Source organism: Rosa rugosa, chromosome 7 (assembly GCF_958449725.1).
Source record: "Rosa rugosa chromosome 7, drRosRugo1.1, whole genome shotgun sequence".
Taxonomy (NCBI): Eukaryota; Viridiplantae; Streptophyta; class Magnoliopsida; order Rosales; family Rosaceae; genus Rosa; species Rosa rugosa.
Window position 1 is genome coordinate 19,945,148 of NC_084826.1, and position 18,887 is coordinate 19,964,034.

Here is an 18,887-nt window from a genome sequence, read left to right on the forward strand (position 1 = left end):
TGATGTTAGATTCAGAAGGAAATCATACATCCTTCGTCCACCTTTCCACTCACACGCCCGTAGACACCAACTCGATCATCAAGCATATATTTGTGATGATACTGAATAACTTCTAACACCCATAATATATGACTTGTTGACTCATCCTTAGAGGGAAATATGGAGAACAATGGCCAGACACATATATGCTAAACTAGGGCTGGCTGTGGTATGGTTACCGAGTTTTTGGAGCTGGGCCGACTACCGACCGGAACCTGTCGGTATGCTGAAACTCAGTGCCACTACCGTGCCAAAAAAGTTGGTACCGAAACTGTCGGTTACAGAATTTCCGGTCGGTTTAATTTCGGTGAAGACCCAACCGAAGTGGATGAATGGGCCTAATATTGATTGGTATTTTTTCAGCCCAATTATTCATTCTTGCCTGTTTTAAGCCCAATTTTTCTGATCAGTTTTTACCAAATGCCTAATACTCAACTCTTTCTGCAATTTTCTAAATAATACCTCTTCATCAAGTCTATTCCTCACCTTCTTATGGAGATGTGAGTTATAGACTTGATGTTTTCCTCTTTTAGCCTTTCTCCTATATTTAAAAATGTTCCAGTTCTACATGACAATTTACAAGTTCACAAATCATATGCAACTGATTTCTAAGTCTAAGACTACTTAAATATTACATAACTTCAAATAGGAACTAGAAATATTGAAATAAACAAAAATCTGCTAGTGATTTGATGATTCCAATCACTTAACAAAAAAACACAGCAGTATATCTTTGAACTGGAGGTTTGCACCGCATCATCCAAATCTTCAAGTAGACTCCAATCCCTTAACAAAAAGCCACAACAACTATATCTTCAAACTGATGTTTGCACTTTGCAGCATCCAAGTCTTCAAGAAGCAGTTGTTGTAGAAGAGTTCACACCTCCCAAATGCAGCCTAGCAGTTTCTGCAAAGTAAAAACCACAAAAACTGATTTGCAATGACTAGCCATAATTGATGGCAATAGATGGTATACAAGTTAGATATCCCATCAAACAAATCGAAACAACAATTTATGAAAACTGAATCAAAGCAGAAAAATTCAAACGTACTCCAAAACAACAATTTACAAAAAATGAAACAAACTAGTAAAGCCATCGAAGAAGATCACTTACTTCACTCTATCAAAGTTCAGACCCATTCGTTTCCCCCCATCTTGGCCTGTACAACAATCACACACATTAATTTACATTCAGCATCTCACAAATTAGAGTTACCTGAAACAAAATAATCAATCTTTCCATCAATTCTAAGATCATAATTCAATGATTTCAAACAAAATCAATCATAATTTATCATTGACCCACATGCTTTACAATTTAGATTCAAATTTCATGGAATCTAACAGTGACTAACCTTTGCATTTTTGCAATCCCAAAACAAAGGATTTCCCTACCAAGACACAGATTAACATATATATTAGATAACCACACAACCAATCAATTTAAAAAATATATACAGATTATGTTTGTTTTCATACAAATTAGACAAGACTAAGAGGAGATAGATTTTACCTAATTCATTGTGCGAAGAACCGCCTTTTCAACACCTTATAAGCCTCTGAACCACTACTTAAACCAAGCAACTGATCTAGGATTCTAAGGTTTTTGAAAAATTTGGGGATTTCAAAAATCAAATGATATATGGGTTGAAATTTATGTTGGTGAGGTTTGCATCTTGCTTAGATTGTATTTTTGGGACTGGAATTAGGGCTGGAATCAACAAATTGGGGCTAGGTTCTGAGAGAAAGAGAGGCTGAGAGAGTGGTGTCGCGAGAGGTGTCGCGAGAGAGGGAGAGAGAGAGGGTCGAGAGGCTGTGTTTCGGGAATGAGATCCCTAAATGACCTCCTTAGGGTTTTCCCACTTTCGACTCAGATCCAACGGCTTTCATTGATTGTTAATATACATCAACGGCTAATAACACACCTACTAATAAAAATAATAAAAAATATATAAAAGCTATCCTATCCAGTCTGTTCGGCAATACCGAACCTCCTCCATTAGCTAAATCGCTACCGAGCTGATATCCTCCCTTCGGTACGATATTACCGCACCGCACCTCTGGCTGCCGTTTTGTTCGGCGCTGACTCCACCGGTGTCCGGTCGGTTCTAGCAGGTTCGGCATTTCAAGCCAACCCTGCAGCTAAACACACAGGCGCTTTGGTTGCATTGAATAAGGGACCACTCTAAACTAATCCAGTGGTCAAACCAAATCTATAAATCCTAATTCTCCCTCTTTATTTCTTTTTTTGCACAAGCTTTCACATTTCACTCACATCTCTTCTTTGTCCCACCACAACTGATTCACCTTGATTGAAGCACCTTTATACACATTTCCAATTCTAGAACACTTACTGATCACAGATTAGTGCTTGAGTGTAACCAGTACATGAGCCGTCTGCTCTCTCCAAATTCTAGTCATCATGGCTTGGGGTTATGTCGACGTCGTAAGGCGTTGGTTCCAGGTCAATTTATTAGGAGATTCTTTCTCCGTCTCTCGCTACCTGTTGATCATCACCGACATCGATAAATGTCGGCGGTCATCAAGGCATGTGAGATGTGAGCTTGTTTCAAGACCACCGTGGGTTGTTGCACTACCAAAATCGCATCTCCCTGGTGTAGAGGTGTAGTCACCGACATGTTTGCTTTCGGGCTCTCAAATTTGGCAGCATGTGTTTGAACCTAAATTTGGCAAGGCCTATGTGACATTAAGCCAGGTCGCACATGAAGCAGGCCTGGGTCATAGTGAGCCGTGATATAATAAATATTTAGCCGAGGCCCGACTCACTTCAGCTGAGGTCCGGCTCACTTCACCTCAGCCGAGGTCCAGCTCCCTTCACCTCAGCCGAGGCCCGGCTCACTTCAGCCGAGGTTCGGCTCACTTCACCTCAGCTGAGGCTCGGCTCACTTCAGGCTCACTTCACCTCAGCCGAGGCCCGGCTCACTTCAGCCGAGGTCCGACTCGCTTCACCTCAGCCGAGGTCCGGCTCACATGAGTCGATTTCTGGTTTACTTGTGGCTGAGAAAGTCCTATCCAAAACCCTCAGAGACACTGATAGCATGACATTATGAGCAGATAAATGCCAACTTCTACGTTACAGCACTAAGTGTGGCTGTTACAAAATAATCATTGAAGAGTCATGATGGCTGATTGTCAGTTATGCACATCAAAGGAATTTTATTCTTAGAATTCAATTTGTAATCAATCCAGTCTCAACAATTAAGGCTGAGATTTTACGTATTAGTTTTGTTATCTTTATTCTGTACTATAAAAGGGGCCGTAGACATCTTTGTTAAAGGTCCTCGACCAAACGCTCTACGCGATTACACAAATTTTATCTCAATACATTTCAATATTTCTGCAACACTTATCAATCTTCACGCGTTTATCTGATTGCTTTTATTTTACCGGTACTTATCTTTCCTGCACTTTACTTTGTCGTTCTTTACATTCCAGCAATTTATCTTTTTCCTTGTTACTTGTCTGCACTTTATTTCCTGCGGTTTATATTCTTGTTGTTTATTTTTATTTGCTGCACTTCTACTTTGCATTATTTACATTCTTGCGCTCATAAATACAAAATCACAAAAAGAATCAATCACCGAGTTACACAGCACTGCGGCCAGATAAGGCCGATCTGTGCTAAAGTCCTTGCATTCAAGGCAGAGAGAACCCCGCGGCCGAGATTGATCCTTCCTCGGCCCACAATCAACTGATCAAAAGTCAGATCGGCGCAAGACCTACAATCTATAACAAAACCTCGCTTGGCCCACCAGCCGCGAGTTGGCACGCCCGCGCACACGTCACCACTCCAGAAGGACACGTGTAAGCCAAAGAAGCCCTCGGCCTAGTGACACGCGGCCGACACAATTTTTGAGCGAACAGCATGAGGCATTGGGATTTGGGTAACACGGCTGGTATGAAGATTTCGTCCACGTAGGGCAGGTCTCAAATTTGATGAGACTTGCCTGCAAAATCAAGATTGGATATTGACCGACATTCTAAGTCCTTTTCTGATTTGGACCTAAGTTTCGGGTCCTGCGATAGGTTTGATTCTATTTGGATTTTGCCCTTCACTTCATCTGACGAACAGTAGTTTTGATGCTTGTTTATTTAGTGGATTGATGAATACTACACTTTATGAGTCGCTGTACCAGCGTGCTGTGAGTACCACAATTGCGTGCTTAGGTGAGTAGTTCAATTTGTGCTAGGTATAGTATGGATTAGTCTTTTGCTTTCTTCTTTAAAGCAGTCTATAGTTGCTTAATTCACAACTCTCAAGATCATGACAATGATTTCCACAGTCTTGTTGGTAATTATCTCGGGGATGCTGTAGCTTTTGCTCAAATTACATAGTTGTTTTAGAGTTGTGTTCAACTTCTCATGTAATAAGACACGCTATAGGTGTAGTACATCTTTTAGTGGGTTCTACATGCTCTAGCTTTAAGCTGTTTGTGGTTTGTGTCTGCTCTAAAAGTTGTACGGGATGTCATTCTAAACGATTATAATCGTTAAAAATTTCAATAGATTTTTTCTTTTGAAAAAATAAAAAAAAAGCTTGCGTACTAAGATAACCACATTTTTAAAAAGGTATCATAATAAGCTATCTTTTGCCAAAAAAAAGAAATAAAAATGACTAAATTTCAGTGATTAAGTAAATTATCCTAATTACGTGTATAAAAGTCAAATAAAGAGTACTGCTAAACTAGTGAAGTATCATCACTATCATGTCTCGTTGAGAACGACAATTGAAGCTTCACCTTTCATGTTTTAACCCTTATTTGCAATTCACTCCAACTTTTCTTCCAACTAAAGTTACTACAATGTAGCCCCATCCCTCTTGTTGTTTTTTTTTTTTTTGATCAAGAATAAACTTCATTAATAATGAACTGGATACAATGAGTTTTGGCAACATCTCATACATAGAAATGGCCACTGGAACTCCAACATGACTGACTGACAGAGCCAAAAAAGCCCCGACTCAACTACAAACTTAAAACTTGCACTACAATTAACAGGCAAAAACAACATGCGCAGGAGCAGTGAATCCTTGACACATAACTTTGTCAACACTAACTCGTCACCCAGAGTCCTCCTGACCTGCCTTTGATCGACCAAGTCTACACTCGTTGTGACTTCGAACCCAACCAAAGTGAAAAGCTGGACCGTCAGACCTGAGACTAAATTAAACCCAAGACCATTGCCACCTAAATGTCAACAACGTCAATCCACACATGCTCCAAATCGCCATTACCTCCACCTGAAATCAACAGGAACAATCCCACTAGAAGGCCAAGGATGATTGTCTGTGCCAGTATGCCACCGCCAGACATTTTCGCCACCGCTGCTGACCCAACTCCAGAACAGGACCGACCTCTAGACCGCCGAATAGAAGATTGCCTATGCCAAAATTGCAGTGCCCCGACCCAACAGCTAAAACTTAAAACAAAACCTTGAAAGTGACTTATTGCTAAAAAACAAACCAAAAGAAACCAAACCCTAAACACAAACATTAAACCCGGCCCAACCCCCATCCATGCTGCGGGCCGCCATACCCACCGCCCTACAACCTATTGCCATCCACCCCCCTCCGACCACCGTTGCTGCAGCAATTGAAGCCCCAATCTCCAATGGAGTTGCACCGCAATCCGATTGGATCGAAACACATATCCACCAACTAGTCTGCACCGAGCAAAAGCTATTCCTTGCTACACATCTAGTTTCCACCACCTTGAACCTAGGCCTCCCCATGATCATTGTCGCACCTCCAGATTCGCCGCCAACTTGACGACGTGCAGGCGCTATCTGACCCTCCAACCCTCCATCCCCCCCCCCCCCCCCCCACCATTCCGGCAAGCAGGGCCACCCCTCCCCATATCCAAGCAAAACAGCCCAAACCCGATTGAAGCAACTTGATCGGGTCGGACACCAGAGGAGCCCAGCGACGCCACCCAATCACCACCGCCAGGAAGCCTCCGATCCCTCCAACCACAACGGCATCCTCGCGCTGCTGTAGGATAGAACGACCCCACCTGCACGCCCACCAACCACCGATGCCCTTCCCCGTCAGAAGCTCCCAGCGATTTGGAGAGCGCTGTCAACCCCCCACAAATGCTTCTCCCACCGGACCGCGTACACCCGGACACTAGGTCCCTTCTATCCCGTCCGACGACGACGCCGTGAGGGCGCGCCGCCGGACAGGAGCGACTCCCTGTTCGCGTTTTCTTTTGCTAGGGTTTTGTTTTGTCTCTCAGTCGAGGACAACTTAATTCCATCCCTCTTGTTGTTGAACTAACATTTTCAAATTTTCTCTACAAACAAAAAGCATGGTGAATTTGACATCGACTCGCACTACAGTAATATATCTACATAACAATGAGCCTATATTTTTAGTTAATTCTCACGCTGTATAATGCAAAAGGAACTGGCATATATATATATATATATTTAATTATTTAGTAACTGAGATTTTAAATAGGTAAGCCAACTTCAAATCCTCCAAAAAAAAAAAAAAAAATTCGGTCCTTTGCTTAATCGGACCCGGATTTGGGCTTCAAACTCGGGTTTACGTCGAGATAAAGAGACCCTTAAAACGTTTCCAATTTAAAACCACTAGCCGTTGAGAAAACCCTTCAAATTAATTTCACAAACACCTATTCTCGGATAATCCCCTCAATTTCCTAAAGCGCATTCCATTCCATTCCATTCTCTCTGCCGAGAACGATCAAACAGCTTCATCTTCACCGCCAATTCCATTCCTCTCTCTTCTCTTTGAGTTTTGCAATTTTTGATTTCGTATTTCTTTCATTTTCGATTAATCGCAGATTTCCATCGTCTGTTTTTTGTTTTCTCTGTGCCTCCTTCTCTTATTATTGTGCGAATTTGTGGGTTCAGGTGCTATGGATTCATCAAGAAAGGTCAATTCCCTTTACCCAATTCAAGAACCGCTCTTTCCAAGAAAGCGTAGTCGAGAAAACGTAAGGAAACCATCTCTGGGTTCTTTAATTTGATTCGATTTTATCGCAAATTTAGGGTTTTTCTTTGTGAGCGATTTGCCCCAATTCTGGGTTTTTATTCTTTTGGCAAAACCCTAATTTTTTATTGAAACCCACCACATGGGTTGATCAAGATTCGAACTTTGAATCATTTTCTTTATTTCTGATTGAATTTCATATGTTGTTACAGTTGGATGGGTTCATCCCAAATTAGTTTTCTGATTGAATTTCAATATTTTGTTTCAGTCGGATAGGTTTGTCCCAAATTAGTTTTCTGATTGAGTTTTGTTTTGTTGTTACAGTTGGATAGGTTCATCCCTGATAGGGAGTCTATGGACATTGGTTATGCAAATGCCGTGCTCACAGAGAGGAGAACAGGCAAAGAGAACCCGGTTGAGAGCTCTGCATCGAGTGTGGCGTACCAGAAGCTATTGGCTGAGACACTCAACATGAACCGGAGAATTCTTACATTCAAGAGCAAGCCTCCTGCCCCAATTGAACCAATTCCTAGGGCATTGCTTTCACCTCCAAGTCATAAGGCCAAATCCAGGCCCCGGAGACACATTTCTCAGGTATAATTGCGTAAGCTTGGATATTGAATAGGACTTTGGTAGCTTATTAAAACATATTTTGGTTGCTTTGATGCCAAGTATTTTGCGTGGCTGTTTAGAGTTATGATTTACTTGGGGATGTATCTGTGAGGATGAGCATATGCAGTGTGTGTATATGATCTATAGGAATCCTAAGTCTTCCAAATTGAGTAGTCAGAGTGTCTGTTTGTGTGATACATAGGAACATCTCTTGCGGTGCTAATACTTTTGAATATATTGCAATATATCTGTGCTATAGCAAAAGTAATATATTGTCAGTGTGGCTGTGCTAATTCAAGTTGATTTTGTAATGTGTGCGTTAAGAGTGTTGCTGTGCTACTTCTTTTAAATTGGTTTGTCAAAGCGAGGGAGAGAGAGAGAGAGAGAGTTGTCTCTGTGTGTGTCTGACATGTAGAAATACTATGTTCTTTACTGATTCTTTCAAATTGAGTGTGTGTGTGCGCGCGCTAGTAATGCTGGGTGGCTGCGCTAACCGATCCAAATTGATATTGCAGACTGCAGAGAAGATATTGGATGCTCCCGATCTCTCTGATGATTTCTACTTGAATTTACTGGACTGGGGCAGCAACAACATCCTTGCAATAGCTCTTGAAAGCACGGTGTACCTATGGAATGCTTCAAACAGCTCCACCTCAGAGCTCGTCACAGTTTCTGATGATGATGGTCCTGTTACAAGCATTAGCTGGGCTGCTGATGGGAGGCACATTGCTATTGGACTAAACAATTCTTGTGTCGAATTGTGGGATTCTATTTCTGTTAAACTGGTAAGACCATTGCTGCTTATATATATATATATATATTGTTTTTCTTTTCCTTTGAAACAAAACATTTAGTGCTATTACTTACTATGCTAATCACAATGCAGTTAAGAAAATTGAAGGGTCACCATGAACGAGTAGGTTCATTGGCATGGAACAAAGAGATTCTCACAACAGGTTCAAGGGATGGAAATATTATCAACAATGACGTAAGAGTTAGATCCCATATTGTTCAAACCTTCTTGGGCCACCAGGAGGAGGTTTGTGGACTAAAATGGTCTGCCTCCGGCCAACAGCTAGCAAGTGGAGGTAACGATAATCTCGTTTTCATATGGGATAGGTCAGTTGCCTCTCCAAATGCACACTGGCTTCACAGGCTTCAAGATCACACTTCAGCAGTCAAAGCCCTTGCTTGGTGTCCATTCCAAGCGAATTTACTAGCCTCTGGTGGCGGTGGAGGGGATGATACAATTAAGTTCTGGAATGCACACACAGGCTCCTGCTTAAATTCAGTCAACACAGGCTCTCAAGTGTGTGCTTTACTGTGGAACAGCCATGAACGCGAGTTGCTAAGCTCTCATGGCTTTACAGAGAACCAGCTCATCCTCTGGAAGTACCCTTCCATGGTGAGGTTGGCAGAGCTCAGTGGTCACACTTCTAGAGTGCTCTATATGACGCAGAGCCCAGATGGGTTCACTGTTGCATCAGCAGGGGACGAGACTCTGAGGTTGTGGAATGTGTTTGGGATCCCAGAAGTTGCTAAATCTGCTCCAAAACAAAGTCTGTTGCCATTTTCTCCCAGGTACTACTGCATTCGTTGAAGGTAATGGAAAGTGACTATATCAGTATATCACCAAGTGATTGGGATCCCAGAAGTTGCCAAGTCTGCTCCAAACAAAGTGATGCCATTTTCTCCCAAGCACTACTGCATTCGTTGAAGGTAATAGGAAGTGACTATATCACAAGTAATTGTATCACTAATTGGGACACAATGGAAATTCTGTATCATATATCTGTAAATGCTGCAGAGAATTGCATCTGTTTTTGTTGAACCACAGAGTTAGTGTCATCTTGAGAGAAGTAATAGGATATATATAGTTGATATAGTATAGTAGATAAATGTTGCATCTGGGGAGAAATTAGATTTTTTTTTTAATATTTTTTTATATTTCTCTCGTTGCTCTATTAACTGTAGAAATTGTTTCTGGAATTTCTGGCATACCATTTCTAAATTGTTCATATGATATCAATTTGTTTTCTTGTGTATATGGTCTAATTCTAATCTGTTGTTGTTCGTTGATTGACATAGACAAGCTCCATATAGCATACATCTCCAAAATGCCCAGCTATTCCAAGCTTAAACACGATTCTCCCTTCACATCAGAAAAACATAATCTCACAGGACTAGTAACTCTTAAAAAAAAACGAAAAAAAAAGAAAAAGGAACGCATAATTATAGAGCAAAGCTTTTGGTTGTGTAAGAGGACATCTGGTGAAAGATTAAAGGCTATGGGACTGGGTAAAGCAATAAACTCTTTATTAGCGATACACATATCAAAAGCATCAAAGGAAAAGCGATACTAATATAAAAACGATACTATAATTAGCTTGCCACCATTCTTTCCTCCAGTCACTAGATGCAATCGGCTTTGACAGTACTATATATACATCTCTCCTAATTGTAGCACCGCTGGTTCTTATTATTGACTATCTTGCACGCAGTTCTCCCCCTAGACTAATTCTTTCAATAAATAAATGGCAGCCTATAAAGCTAAATGAATGTTCTTTCTTTAATCTGTTCAATAAAGGATAATTACTGGCTACTGCATGTATATAAGAAATTCAAGGGCGCCAGGGTCATTGCAGGCACTGCTGATTAGTGATTACTATAATAAGGTGTTTGATATAAGCTCTGATACCATGTTATAGGTTTTCGGAGATTGAGGAAGAAAAAGAAGAAAGAAGAAATAGAGAGACGCAGAAGAACTAAATCGTGATTTCTGTTTGATGAAATTCAGTAGTACACTCCATAATTTATAGGTGCATGGTAATATTTAACTGACGAACTCCAAAGTTTTCCAAACAATGAGAGATGATGATCGTGATTGATCAATGTCTTAGTTGGAGTTTTCATTCACAAATCTCTTAACAACGTGGAATGCTTCATTTGCAACATCTGAGTATGGATTAATTGAGAAAAACCCATGTTGCTCTCCATCAAATTCCGCATATTCAATTTTCTTTCCCAATTCTTTTAGTTTACTCCAGTACATCACCGATCTATCTTTCAACATTTCATCGCCACCCACAATAACCAAGATGGGATCAAGATCCACCGTCTCAAGGCGTGGACTGTTTGGTCCAAATGGGTTTGCCAGCGGATGATCCCTGGTTGCTCCTTCTGGCAGGGAAAGCCTCCAAAGTCTAAAGAGTTGGCAGTGAAGAGCACAAAATTAGTAAAGTAAAACAGCACAAAGTAGCTAGAAATGGTCTGATCGGCTCTAATTCTTGAACCTCTAGTTCTCTGGATTTTAAGATTTTTTGTCTACTGTAGTTCAGACTTGATGGTCTATAATTTATAACCTAGTCATTTACATGTGGAGACGATCATCCACCACTACTTATTAATTGTAGGTCATACTTATATAGTTAATTATCTTAATCATTTTGGATCAGTAGGTACTAGGTCATACTAACTAAATTGGATTATGCACTATTTAATATCAACGATCCTATGAAAATGACTTTCTTTTGGTCTGGTACCTATGACAAGTGTTGATTAGTGGTATAACTAAGTCTAGCTACCTATATTAATATATATCACGAAGTCCTACATCTTTATCAATGATCTTCATTTAATTATCCGTATCCAGCAGCGGAGCTATGTGTAGGCTTCTCAAAGGTAGCCACTTTTTGCCATCACAAAGTCAAAAATAGGTTTAAGCAAGTCCAAAATATAAGTTTCCATATCCGAACCTACAATCTGTAAGGATTAAGCTAAATAATGAACCTAGCCTTCAACCAATATATGAACCATTATCAATTTCGTTGTCATACACTAAGTTTGTAATGATGTTGGGATTTTAGCTCAACTAAAAAAATCTCCTAGCTTCGGTAGTGAGTTGCTACCTGCGGGAATCGTTTTGCATTCTGAAAGTTGGCCCAAAATTTGTTTCGTCTTTTCCAACCAAAAAATTTGTTTCTTTTTTTCCAGAACGGTGGCATGCATGAAGAAGCATTATTTCTGTTATTGGCTTTATAGTATTCATATAATTAATTCGTCAAGCTAATTAAGAACTAGAGGTAGCTAGAAAGAATTACCTTTCAACTACATCCAATGTCAGCCGTGGCTCATGAGGCTCCTGCTCTGATTTTGTCCACTCCACTCCACCAAAAAATGGCGCCACCAACACGTACCCCCGTACCCGAAGCGGCGCCGCCTTGACTGATCCGCCTCCTAGCGAAACCGCCAGGTGATGAGCTATGGTGCCACCGGAAGAATCACCCACGATAAAAACCCTATCAAAGTCAACGACACCACCACGTATCCATGCATCACAGTCACCACCACTCTCACTCATCAAGGCCTCCCCTTGCAGCCAATCCACCACACACGCCGCATCGTCCAGCGCAGCAGGGAGCTTATGCTCCGGCGCAAGCCGGTGGTCCGGTGACACCACAAGGGCCTTGAGCTCGGCTGCCAATCGGACACATACGTTGCGGTAGTGGGGCCAGACACGTGAGCCGACGCAAAAACCGCCGCCGTGAAAGTAGAGCACCACCGGGAGCTTAGCAGCTGAGGAAGTAGGGTTTGTTAGTCTTGGTTTGTATAAACGGAGGGAGAGGTTGAGGTTTTGATCGTAAGTAATGTCTTTGAAGATGACGGAACTGTCATCGATGAATCGAATAGGGCCGAAGTTTATGTCTTTGAAAGGGCGACGCCAGATAGAACCGTCGCTGAAGATATGGAGAATGCCACCGAGGTCATCTACAACGTGAGGTTGGGAACCCATTTTTTGGTGTTGAAGATAAAGAAGAGCTATGGTTCATAACTTCATATAGAGGAGAAATGGTACATAGTGGTTGGTTTTTATAAAAGGTTCTGAAAGTACATACGTAGTGGATGATAATAAATTGAAATTTAGATCGTAGTTATACTGTTATAGAATTGAAAGTGGAACATTGGCAGTATCGAACGTGGTTTTTTTTTTTTGTCCTATTTATGACGAACAAACTCATGCATGCGTATACACTACTACAAATTTGTCCTTCAAACTGTCAGACACCATCACTAATGGTGTCAGTTGGGCCAATAGATACCAATAATCGGTGAGTGACACCAATAGCAATGGCCCAACAACCATTATTAACAATGGTTTCCTTTGCTGGCGTGATAAAGACACAAGTAACCCACTATCAAAGTCTCTAACCAATACTACCATATACTCCGGAATTAATAAAGTAAACCAGTAGTCCACTACAACTACGTAATAGTTCATGCAGTGTTTTATGTATTAATCATGGACAACAGGACCATAATTTAATTAAGGAAATTAAGGTGAACTTAAGAACTACAATTGGGGGACCGTTTAACATAATTTTAACCACATTATAAACAGAAAATTATATATACGCATGACTTGAAGTCTTGAACGTAATTTTAACCTGAATTTTAAGTTTTTTAACCCATCATGATCTGCTCCAAACAAAGTCTGATGCCATTTTCTCCCAAGTACTACTGCATTCGTTGAAGGTAATGGGAAGTGACTATATCACTAGGTAATTTTATCACTAGTTGGGACACAATGGAAATTCTGTATCATATATCTGTAAATGCTGCAGAGAATTGCATCTGTTTTTGTTGAACCACACTACCACAGAGTTAGTGTCATCTTGAGAGAAGTAATAGGATATAGTTCATATAGTACAGTAGATAAATGTTGCATCTGGGGAGAAATTAGATTTTTTTTTTAAATATTTTTTTATATTTCTCTCGTTGCTATTAACTGTAGAAATTGTTTCTGGAATTTCTGGCATACCGTTTCTAAATTGTTCATATGATATCAATTTGTTTTCTTGTGTATATGGTCTAATTCTAATCCGTTGTTGTTCGTTGATTGACATAGACAAGCTCCATATAGCATACATCTCCAAAATGCTCAGCTATTCCAAGCTTAAACACGATTCTCCCTCCACATCAAAAATCCATAACTTTACAAAGTTATAAAGTTAACTTTTAGCTCTTAAAAAAAAAAATGGAAGAAAGAAAGAAAGAAAGGTAGGCATGGTAATTATAAAGCAGAGCTTTTGGTTGTAGAAGAGTAGAAGACGACATCTGGTGAAAGATTAAAGGCTATGGGACTGGGTAAAGCAATAAACTCTTTATTAGCGATACTAATATCAAAAGCATCAAAGGAAAAGCGATACTAATATCAAAACGATATATACTATAATTAGCTTGCCACCATTGTATTATTTTCCTCTTCCTCATTTTCCTAGTCGCAGCTCTAAATAGCAGAAAACCACATTCTTTCCTCCAGTCACTAGATGCAATCGGCTTTGAAACTATATATACATCACCTAATTGTAGCACCGCTGGTTCTTATTATTGACTATCTTGCACACATTTCTCCCCCTAGACTAATTCCTTCAATAAATAAATGGCAGCCTATAAAGCTAAATGAATGTTCTTTCTTGAATCAGTTCAATAAAGTGATAAACTAGCTATTGCATGTATATAAGAAATTCAAGAGTGTCAGGGTCATTGCAGGCCCTGCTGATCGATTGATAAAATAATATGGAGTTCACATCTAAAATCAATTGGTGATGGATGAAGTGACCTACTACAGTTCAGACTTCAAACTTGATGGTCTATCCTTTTTAAATGAGATTTAATCATAAAAGAAGAAAAAGGTAAGTTGTTGAGAGATCAAAATTAGAGAAAAAAAAAAATTACCGACAATACTTGGAGTTTGTTGGCATTTTGGTCTTTCAAGTTGCAAAATAATTATTTCGATACCTCAACTTTATATTCAATAATGAGTTTGGTACATGCAAATAAGAGTAGTGCTACATACACCAAAAAGTTATACAAAAAACTAATACCAAATTATGTGCCGTCCTATGTGGCATCTTGGTCATCATCACCTTTAATTGAATAATTTTCAGCATTATCTAATTATATTCATTTTCAAATTAGCCTAAAATTAATAATAAAAACCAACAAAATAATAAAATAACTTCCTTATCTGAATAAAAGATGTGATTAGATTAGCCTAACCTAATTAGAAGACTGATCTTCAAGGTTTTACCAAAATCAAGCGTATTCTAAATTGCAGAACGACTACTTTTATCGTCAACACGTACTATTCATCTTGTTACTGAGCTTGTCGCTTGTTGCTTGCCTCAAAGTCCTCACAGATGCAAAATCATGCAGCTTCTCCTTCTCTATTTCTCTTAGTTGTTGCTCAAATAATAGATAATTAGGCATTTGCGGCAGTCTTGAATATGTACTGATCAATTTCCTTGGACAGCAGCTTTCATATCAATCTGTTTCCTCTCCCTATAAGTATATTAATTACACACTTATATACGAGTACTAAGTTCAGTCTTTAGTTTCAAACTTCAATGGCTTTTGTGAATCATATGTATTAATAAACTAGTGGCTTGTTAGTTTTTTTTTTTTTTTTTGATTGGCTAAAGAACTAGGAACTGGGCGATGTCGAGAGCAATCTCTTTGATTGGAGGCTTGTTGTTGACGGTGTAGGAGGTCTCCATCATTATGTCGTAATTGAGAATGGGTGATCTACATACGCCATGGCTAAGAACTGCAAAATAGGAGTGAGAATTTTAGGGTTTCAAAATTGGGATTTTGAGGTTTCTGGGTTAGCTGAGGTTTGTTATCATCGTTTTTATTCATATTATTGATTTTTATTTTTATTTTATATTGAAAAGAATTTAATAGGAAGACATGCTGGAAATGATTAGGATTAAGATGATGATGTAGCATGTGCCACATCATTTGGTAAAGGCTTTTTGTATAATTTTTTAGGATCTTAAGCATTTTCTTGCAAATAAAATTTTCATTAAAATAATTAAGAATAACTTTTTGAATTAATTTGATGAAAATTTGACAACATATACCAAATTCAGTGACAAAATGTAAAATTAAAGTAACAAAGTGATGATTTTGAAATTTGAGATATCAAAATGTGAGTTGATTGTAGTACAAGTTCTATATATTTGATTTTGGGTCTTAAAAATTGTATGATTGATCATAGTCATCATACATAGACTCATGGCCAACTATCTTTACAATATTAAAACCAACATAATTATTCACATTTTTTTTTTTTTTGAAAAGGGCCAGTACGACTGCCCTCAAGGTTTGACCATTAATGAAACCTCAGAATACATGGGGGGGACATGATACCGAAACCCCAAATAACAAGAAGCATAGGGAGAACATCCTAGATTAAAACCGGGATTCTCCACAAAAATTATGTATTCTAACAAGCACCAATTAGCGAAGAGTGCATCATTGGCTACTCTATTTGCTTTACAAAGGTGGTGACCTACTGGAAAGATTTTACTCACGCGGAGCCATAATTTACTATTACTATCAGCTTTCCCACTATGTTGCCACCGAAAAACAATTTCGGTGGCACTAAGTTTCATCCTACCACTGGGAGGCTGCGACCATTTGACAAAGCAAGAAACTTGCCGCCTAACCAGAGCAGACAAGGCACACAAGGTGCGCAGTCCGGGACAAAGCCCACGTCGCCCTACCACAATAGGGTAGGGACTTATTGCCGGCATAAAGCCACATTCAACTAAAAGTAAAAACCAGAATACATAAAAAATAGTAAAATAACCAGCAGCCCAATTTGGGCCCAAACTCTGAGTCCAGGTCCACAGTCTAACCGAAAGAGTGAGGAGGGAACAGCCCTTTGGCCCAGCCCATATTGCTGCAGTCACCACCGCAAACCACCCACACCGTTGTCGGACAACCATCTCCGGCACACCAGCACCAGCACCGCCCACCCAATCAGATTTGCAGCGTCCCCCTCCAACCATAGCCACTGGCGAATCAGAAACCAGAACCATAGCCACAACATTACAATCTCCATACCAGATCAAGTCGGAAACCAGATCCGATGCCAGCTGCCTAAGCAAAACTGACGCGAGTACAAAGCGGTCGCGCTGCCCTGCCGCCGTCATGCCTACACCCCATCGAGAAAACCAAGTCTGATCCCAGACTCCACTCCCACCTCGAACCGATATGATGCAACCACCAAAGCACGCCCACCTCGAACCGATCTGATACAGCTACGCCATGCCGCCCCAGAAACCCACAACATCCAATTTAGATCCATGAACCTATCAATCAGATCTCGAACACCACACCAGGCTAAGAGAGCAGCGAATCGACAACAGCCCGTCCGACGACGACATCCAAGGGACGCGCCGCCGGACGGAAGAAGGGGGGAATGAAGATTTTCAGGCGCGTGTAGGCGCGTTCTCTCGATTCGATAAGTCAATTGATATCCTTAATTATTCACATTATTAACATCAAATAAACCGTTTTGCCTTAATTGAAAATTTTTTCTGACAAAAAATAAAATATATATTCTTATTACTGGCTAATCCAAAAATTATCTAAATCTATTAATTGAAAATTTTTATAGTGTTTTAGGAAAAAAGAATGCAGAGAGAACAGTAGAGAGAATTGAGAGAATGAGTTGTGTTTTTATTGATAATAGGGGCCTCTTTATATAGAGGATTACAAGCAAAGAATCATAGTCTTACAAGGAAACATAATTGTACTATGATTAGGATATCTACGATGACATCTGTAAGACTAACCCTATTACAACTTGGACAAGTCACCAGAGTTTGGGCCAGACACATAAATTAGATGTCCTTAAACACTCCCCCTTATGTCGCCCAAATGTGGTGCTCCTCTCTTTGCCTCGTCAAAAACCTTGCTGAGTAACAAAAAACTCAGTGGGACAAAAATAACCTCTGTCGAAAGAGAAAAAGAGTACAACATACCCTTCACGTTTCGAGACCAAACATGTAGACATCTCCCCCTAATGTCTGCATCTCCCGCTGATGACTACGTATGATCATGGGAGTTCGGATAACTTCCGCAAATGATGCTACCAACATGTTTCTCAAAAGTGGATTTAGGCAATAAATTTGTAAACAAGTCTGCCACATTATCCTCAGATCGAACCTAGTTCATTTTGATTTTGAGGAGAGCCTGTTGTTGCTGATTATGCTTGGTGTTGTTGCTTTTGATGTAGTCTTGCTTCATTTATTCAAAGCAAGCAGCATTATCCTCATAAATGCTCGTAGGCTAATCTGTGGTAGACTTCAAACCACAACTGCTTCAAACAAGCGTAATTATGGATCCAATCCATATACATTCACAAACTACTTCATGAAGAGCAATGATCTCTGCATGGTTCGAAGATATAGCGACTAGGGTCTGTTTTACAGACCTCTAAGATATTGCAGTCTAATTTATGGTGAACACACAACCAGTTGGGAACAACCTTTGTGTAGGTCACAGAGATTCCCAGCATCAGCAAAACCTTCCAAAATACTAATATCGTTTTGGAATGGGGATAGAGTATGCAGGCCAGTGTTGAGTCCGAATCCATCATCTTTATGTAGGGAGAGAACAAGCCCATATCAATCGTACATCTCAAGTATCTAAAGATATCTTTTACATCACTCCAATGGCATCGCGTTGGTGCAAAGCTATACCTAGCTAACAAGTTCACTGCAAATGAGATGTTTGGTCTTGTGAATTGAGCTAAGTACAATAATGCGTCACAGACCTCAAGTAGGGCACTTTTGCCTCTAGCACATCTTCGTCATCATCCTTCGGACAAAGGGGACCCTTTTTAGGATCAAGACTACGGACGATCATGGGTGTGCTTGAAGGCTTGACCTGTCAAAACGCCTGAGCATCCATCAATACTGCGCTCAAGTTCCCAATCGAGACAAAATCATGTTTTCACAAGATCCTTAATCTCAAACTCGGATTTCAAGTGTTCAACAGTTTCCCTTAACTCTTTAAGAGCTTTCAATGAAGATCATGTTACAACATGAACAACGACAGAATCGAAAACTTGTCACTGAAACGCGCGAGCATTTACATATCCCTTCCCAATCAAGTAGTCACTTAGCGAGCGTTTCAACCTCATTGAAAATGCACTCCGTGGTCTAGAGCCACTTGACTTGGGTGAATGAAGTCCACCAGGAACCTTAATGTATATTCAGTATCTAGATCCCCATAAAGATACGTAGTAACCACATTCATAAGCTGCATATTCAGTTATTCAGAAACTACCAAACTGACAAAGTAGTGGAGTGCAATGACATCCATTACGAGAGAATATATCTCCTCGTAGTCGATTCCAGGGCATTTTGTGAGAAGCCTTGCACCATAAGGCGAGATTGTCATCTCTTT

The 18,887-nt window shown here is 40.1% G+C and overlaps 2 protein-coding genes across 2 annotated transcripts; one reads left to right on the forward strand and one right to left on the reverse strand.

The window, feature by feature from the left end:
• The first annotated feature begins 6,648 nt into the window (after positions 1-6,648).
• On the forward strand, positions 6,649-9,670 carry LOC133721180 (cell division cycle 20.2, cofactor of APC complex-like). Its single transcript, XM_062147719.1, has 4 exons — positions 6,649-7,017; positions 7,338-7,607; positions 8,141-8,410; positions 8,512-9,670. The coding sequence occupies exons 1-4, from the start codon at positions 6,940-6,942 to the stop codon at positions 9,223-9,225; spliced, it is 1,332 nt and encodes a 443-aa protein (XP_062003703.1). The 5' UTR covers positions 6,649-6,939; the 3' UTR covers positions 9,226-9,670.
• Positions 9,671-10,403: 733 nt separating this feature from the next.
• LOC133719719 (carboxylesterase 15-like) lies at positions 10,404-12,465 on the reverse strand. Its single transcript, XM_062145889.1, has 2 exons — positions 11,726-12,465; positions 10,404-10,828 (listed from the first exon to the last, which is right to left on the reverse strand). Exons 1-2 carry the CDS (start codon positions 12,415-12,417, stop codon positions 10,522-10,524), a joined length of 999 nt encoding a protein of 332 aa, XP_062001873.1. The 5' UTR covers positions 12,418-12,465; the 3' UTR covers positions 10,404-10,521.
• Between the last annotated feature and the right edge of the window lie 6,422 nt (positions 12,466-18,887).

Excerpts from the sequence above, each read along its gene's own strand:
- LOC133721180 (XM_062147719.1), top strand. The coding sequence starts at position 6,940 with ATGGATTCATCAAGAAAGGTCAATTCCCTTTACCCAATTCAAGAACCG. Across the intron at positions 7,608-8,140 it reads CCCGGAGACACATTTCTCAG|ACTGCAGAGAAGATATTGGA; the intron begins GTATAATTGCGT and ends TTGATATTGCAG. Across the intron at positions 8,411-8,511 it reads ATTCTATTTCTGTTAAACTG|TTAAGAAAATTGAAGGGTCA; the intron begins GTAAGACCATTG and ends ATCACAATGCAG.
- LOC133719719 (XM_062145889.1), bottom strand. The coding sequence starts at position 12,417 with ATGGGTTCCCAACCTCACGTTGTAGATGACCTCGGTGGCATTCTCCAT. Across the intron at positions 10,829-11,725 it reads ACATTGGATGTAGTTGAAAG|ACTTTGGAGGCTTTCCCTGC; the intron begins GTAATTCTTTCT and ends CCAACTCTTTAG.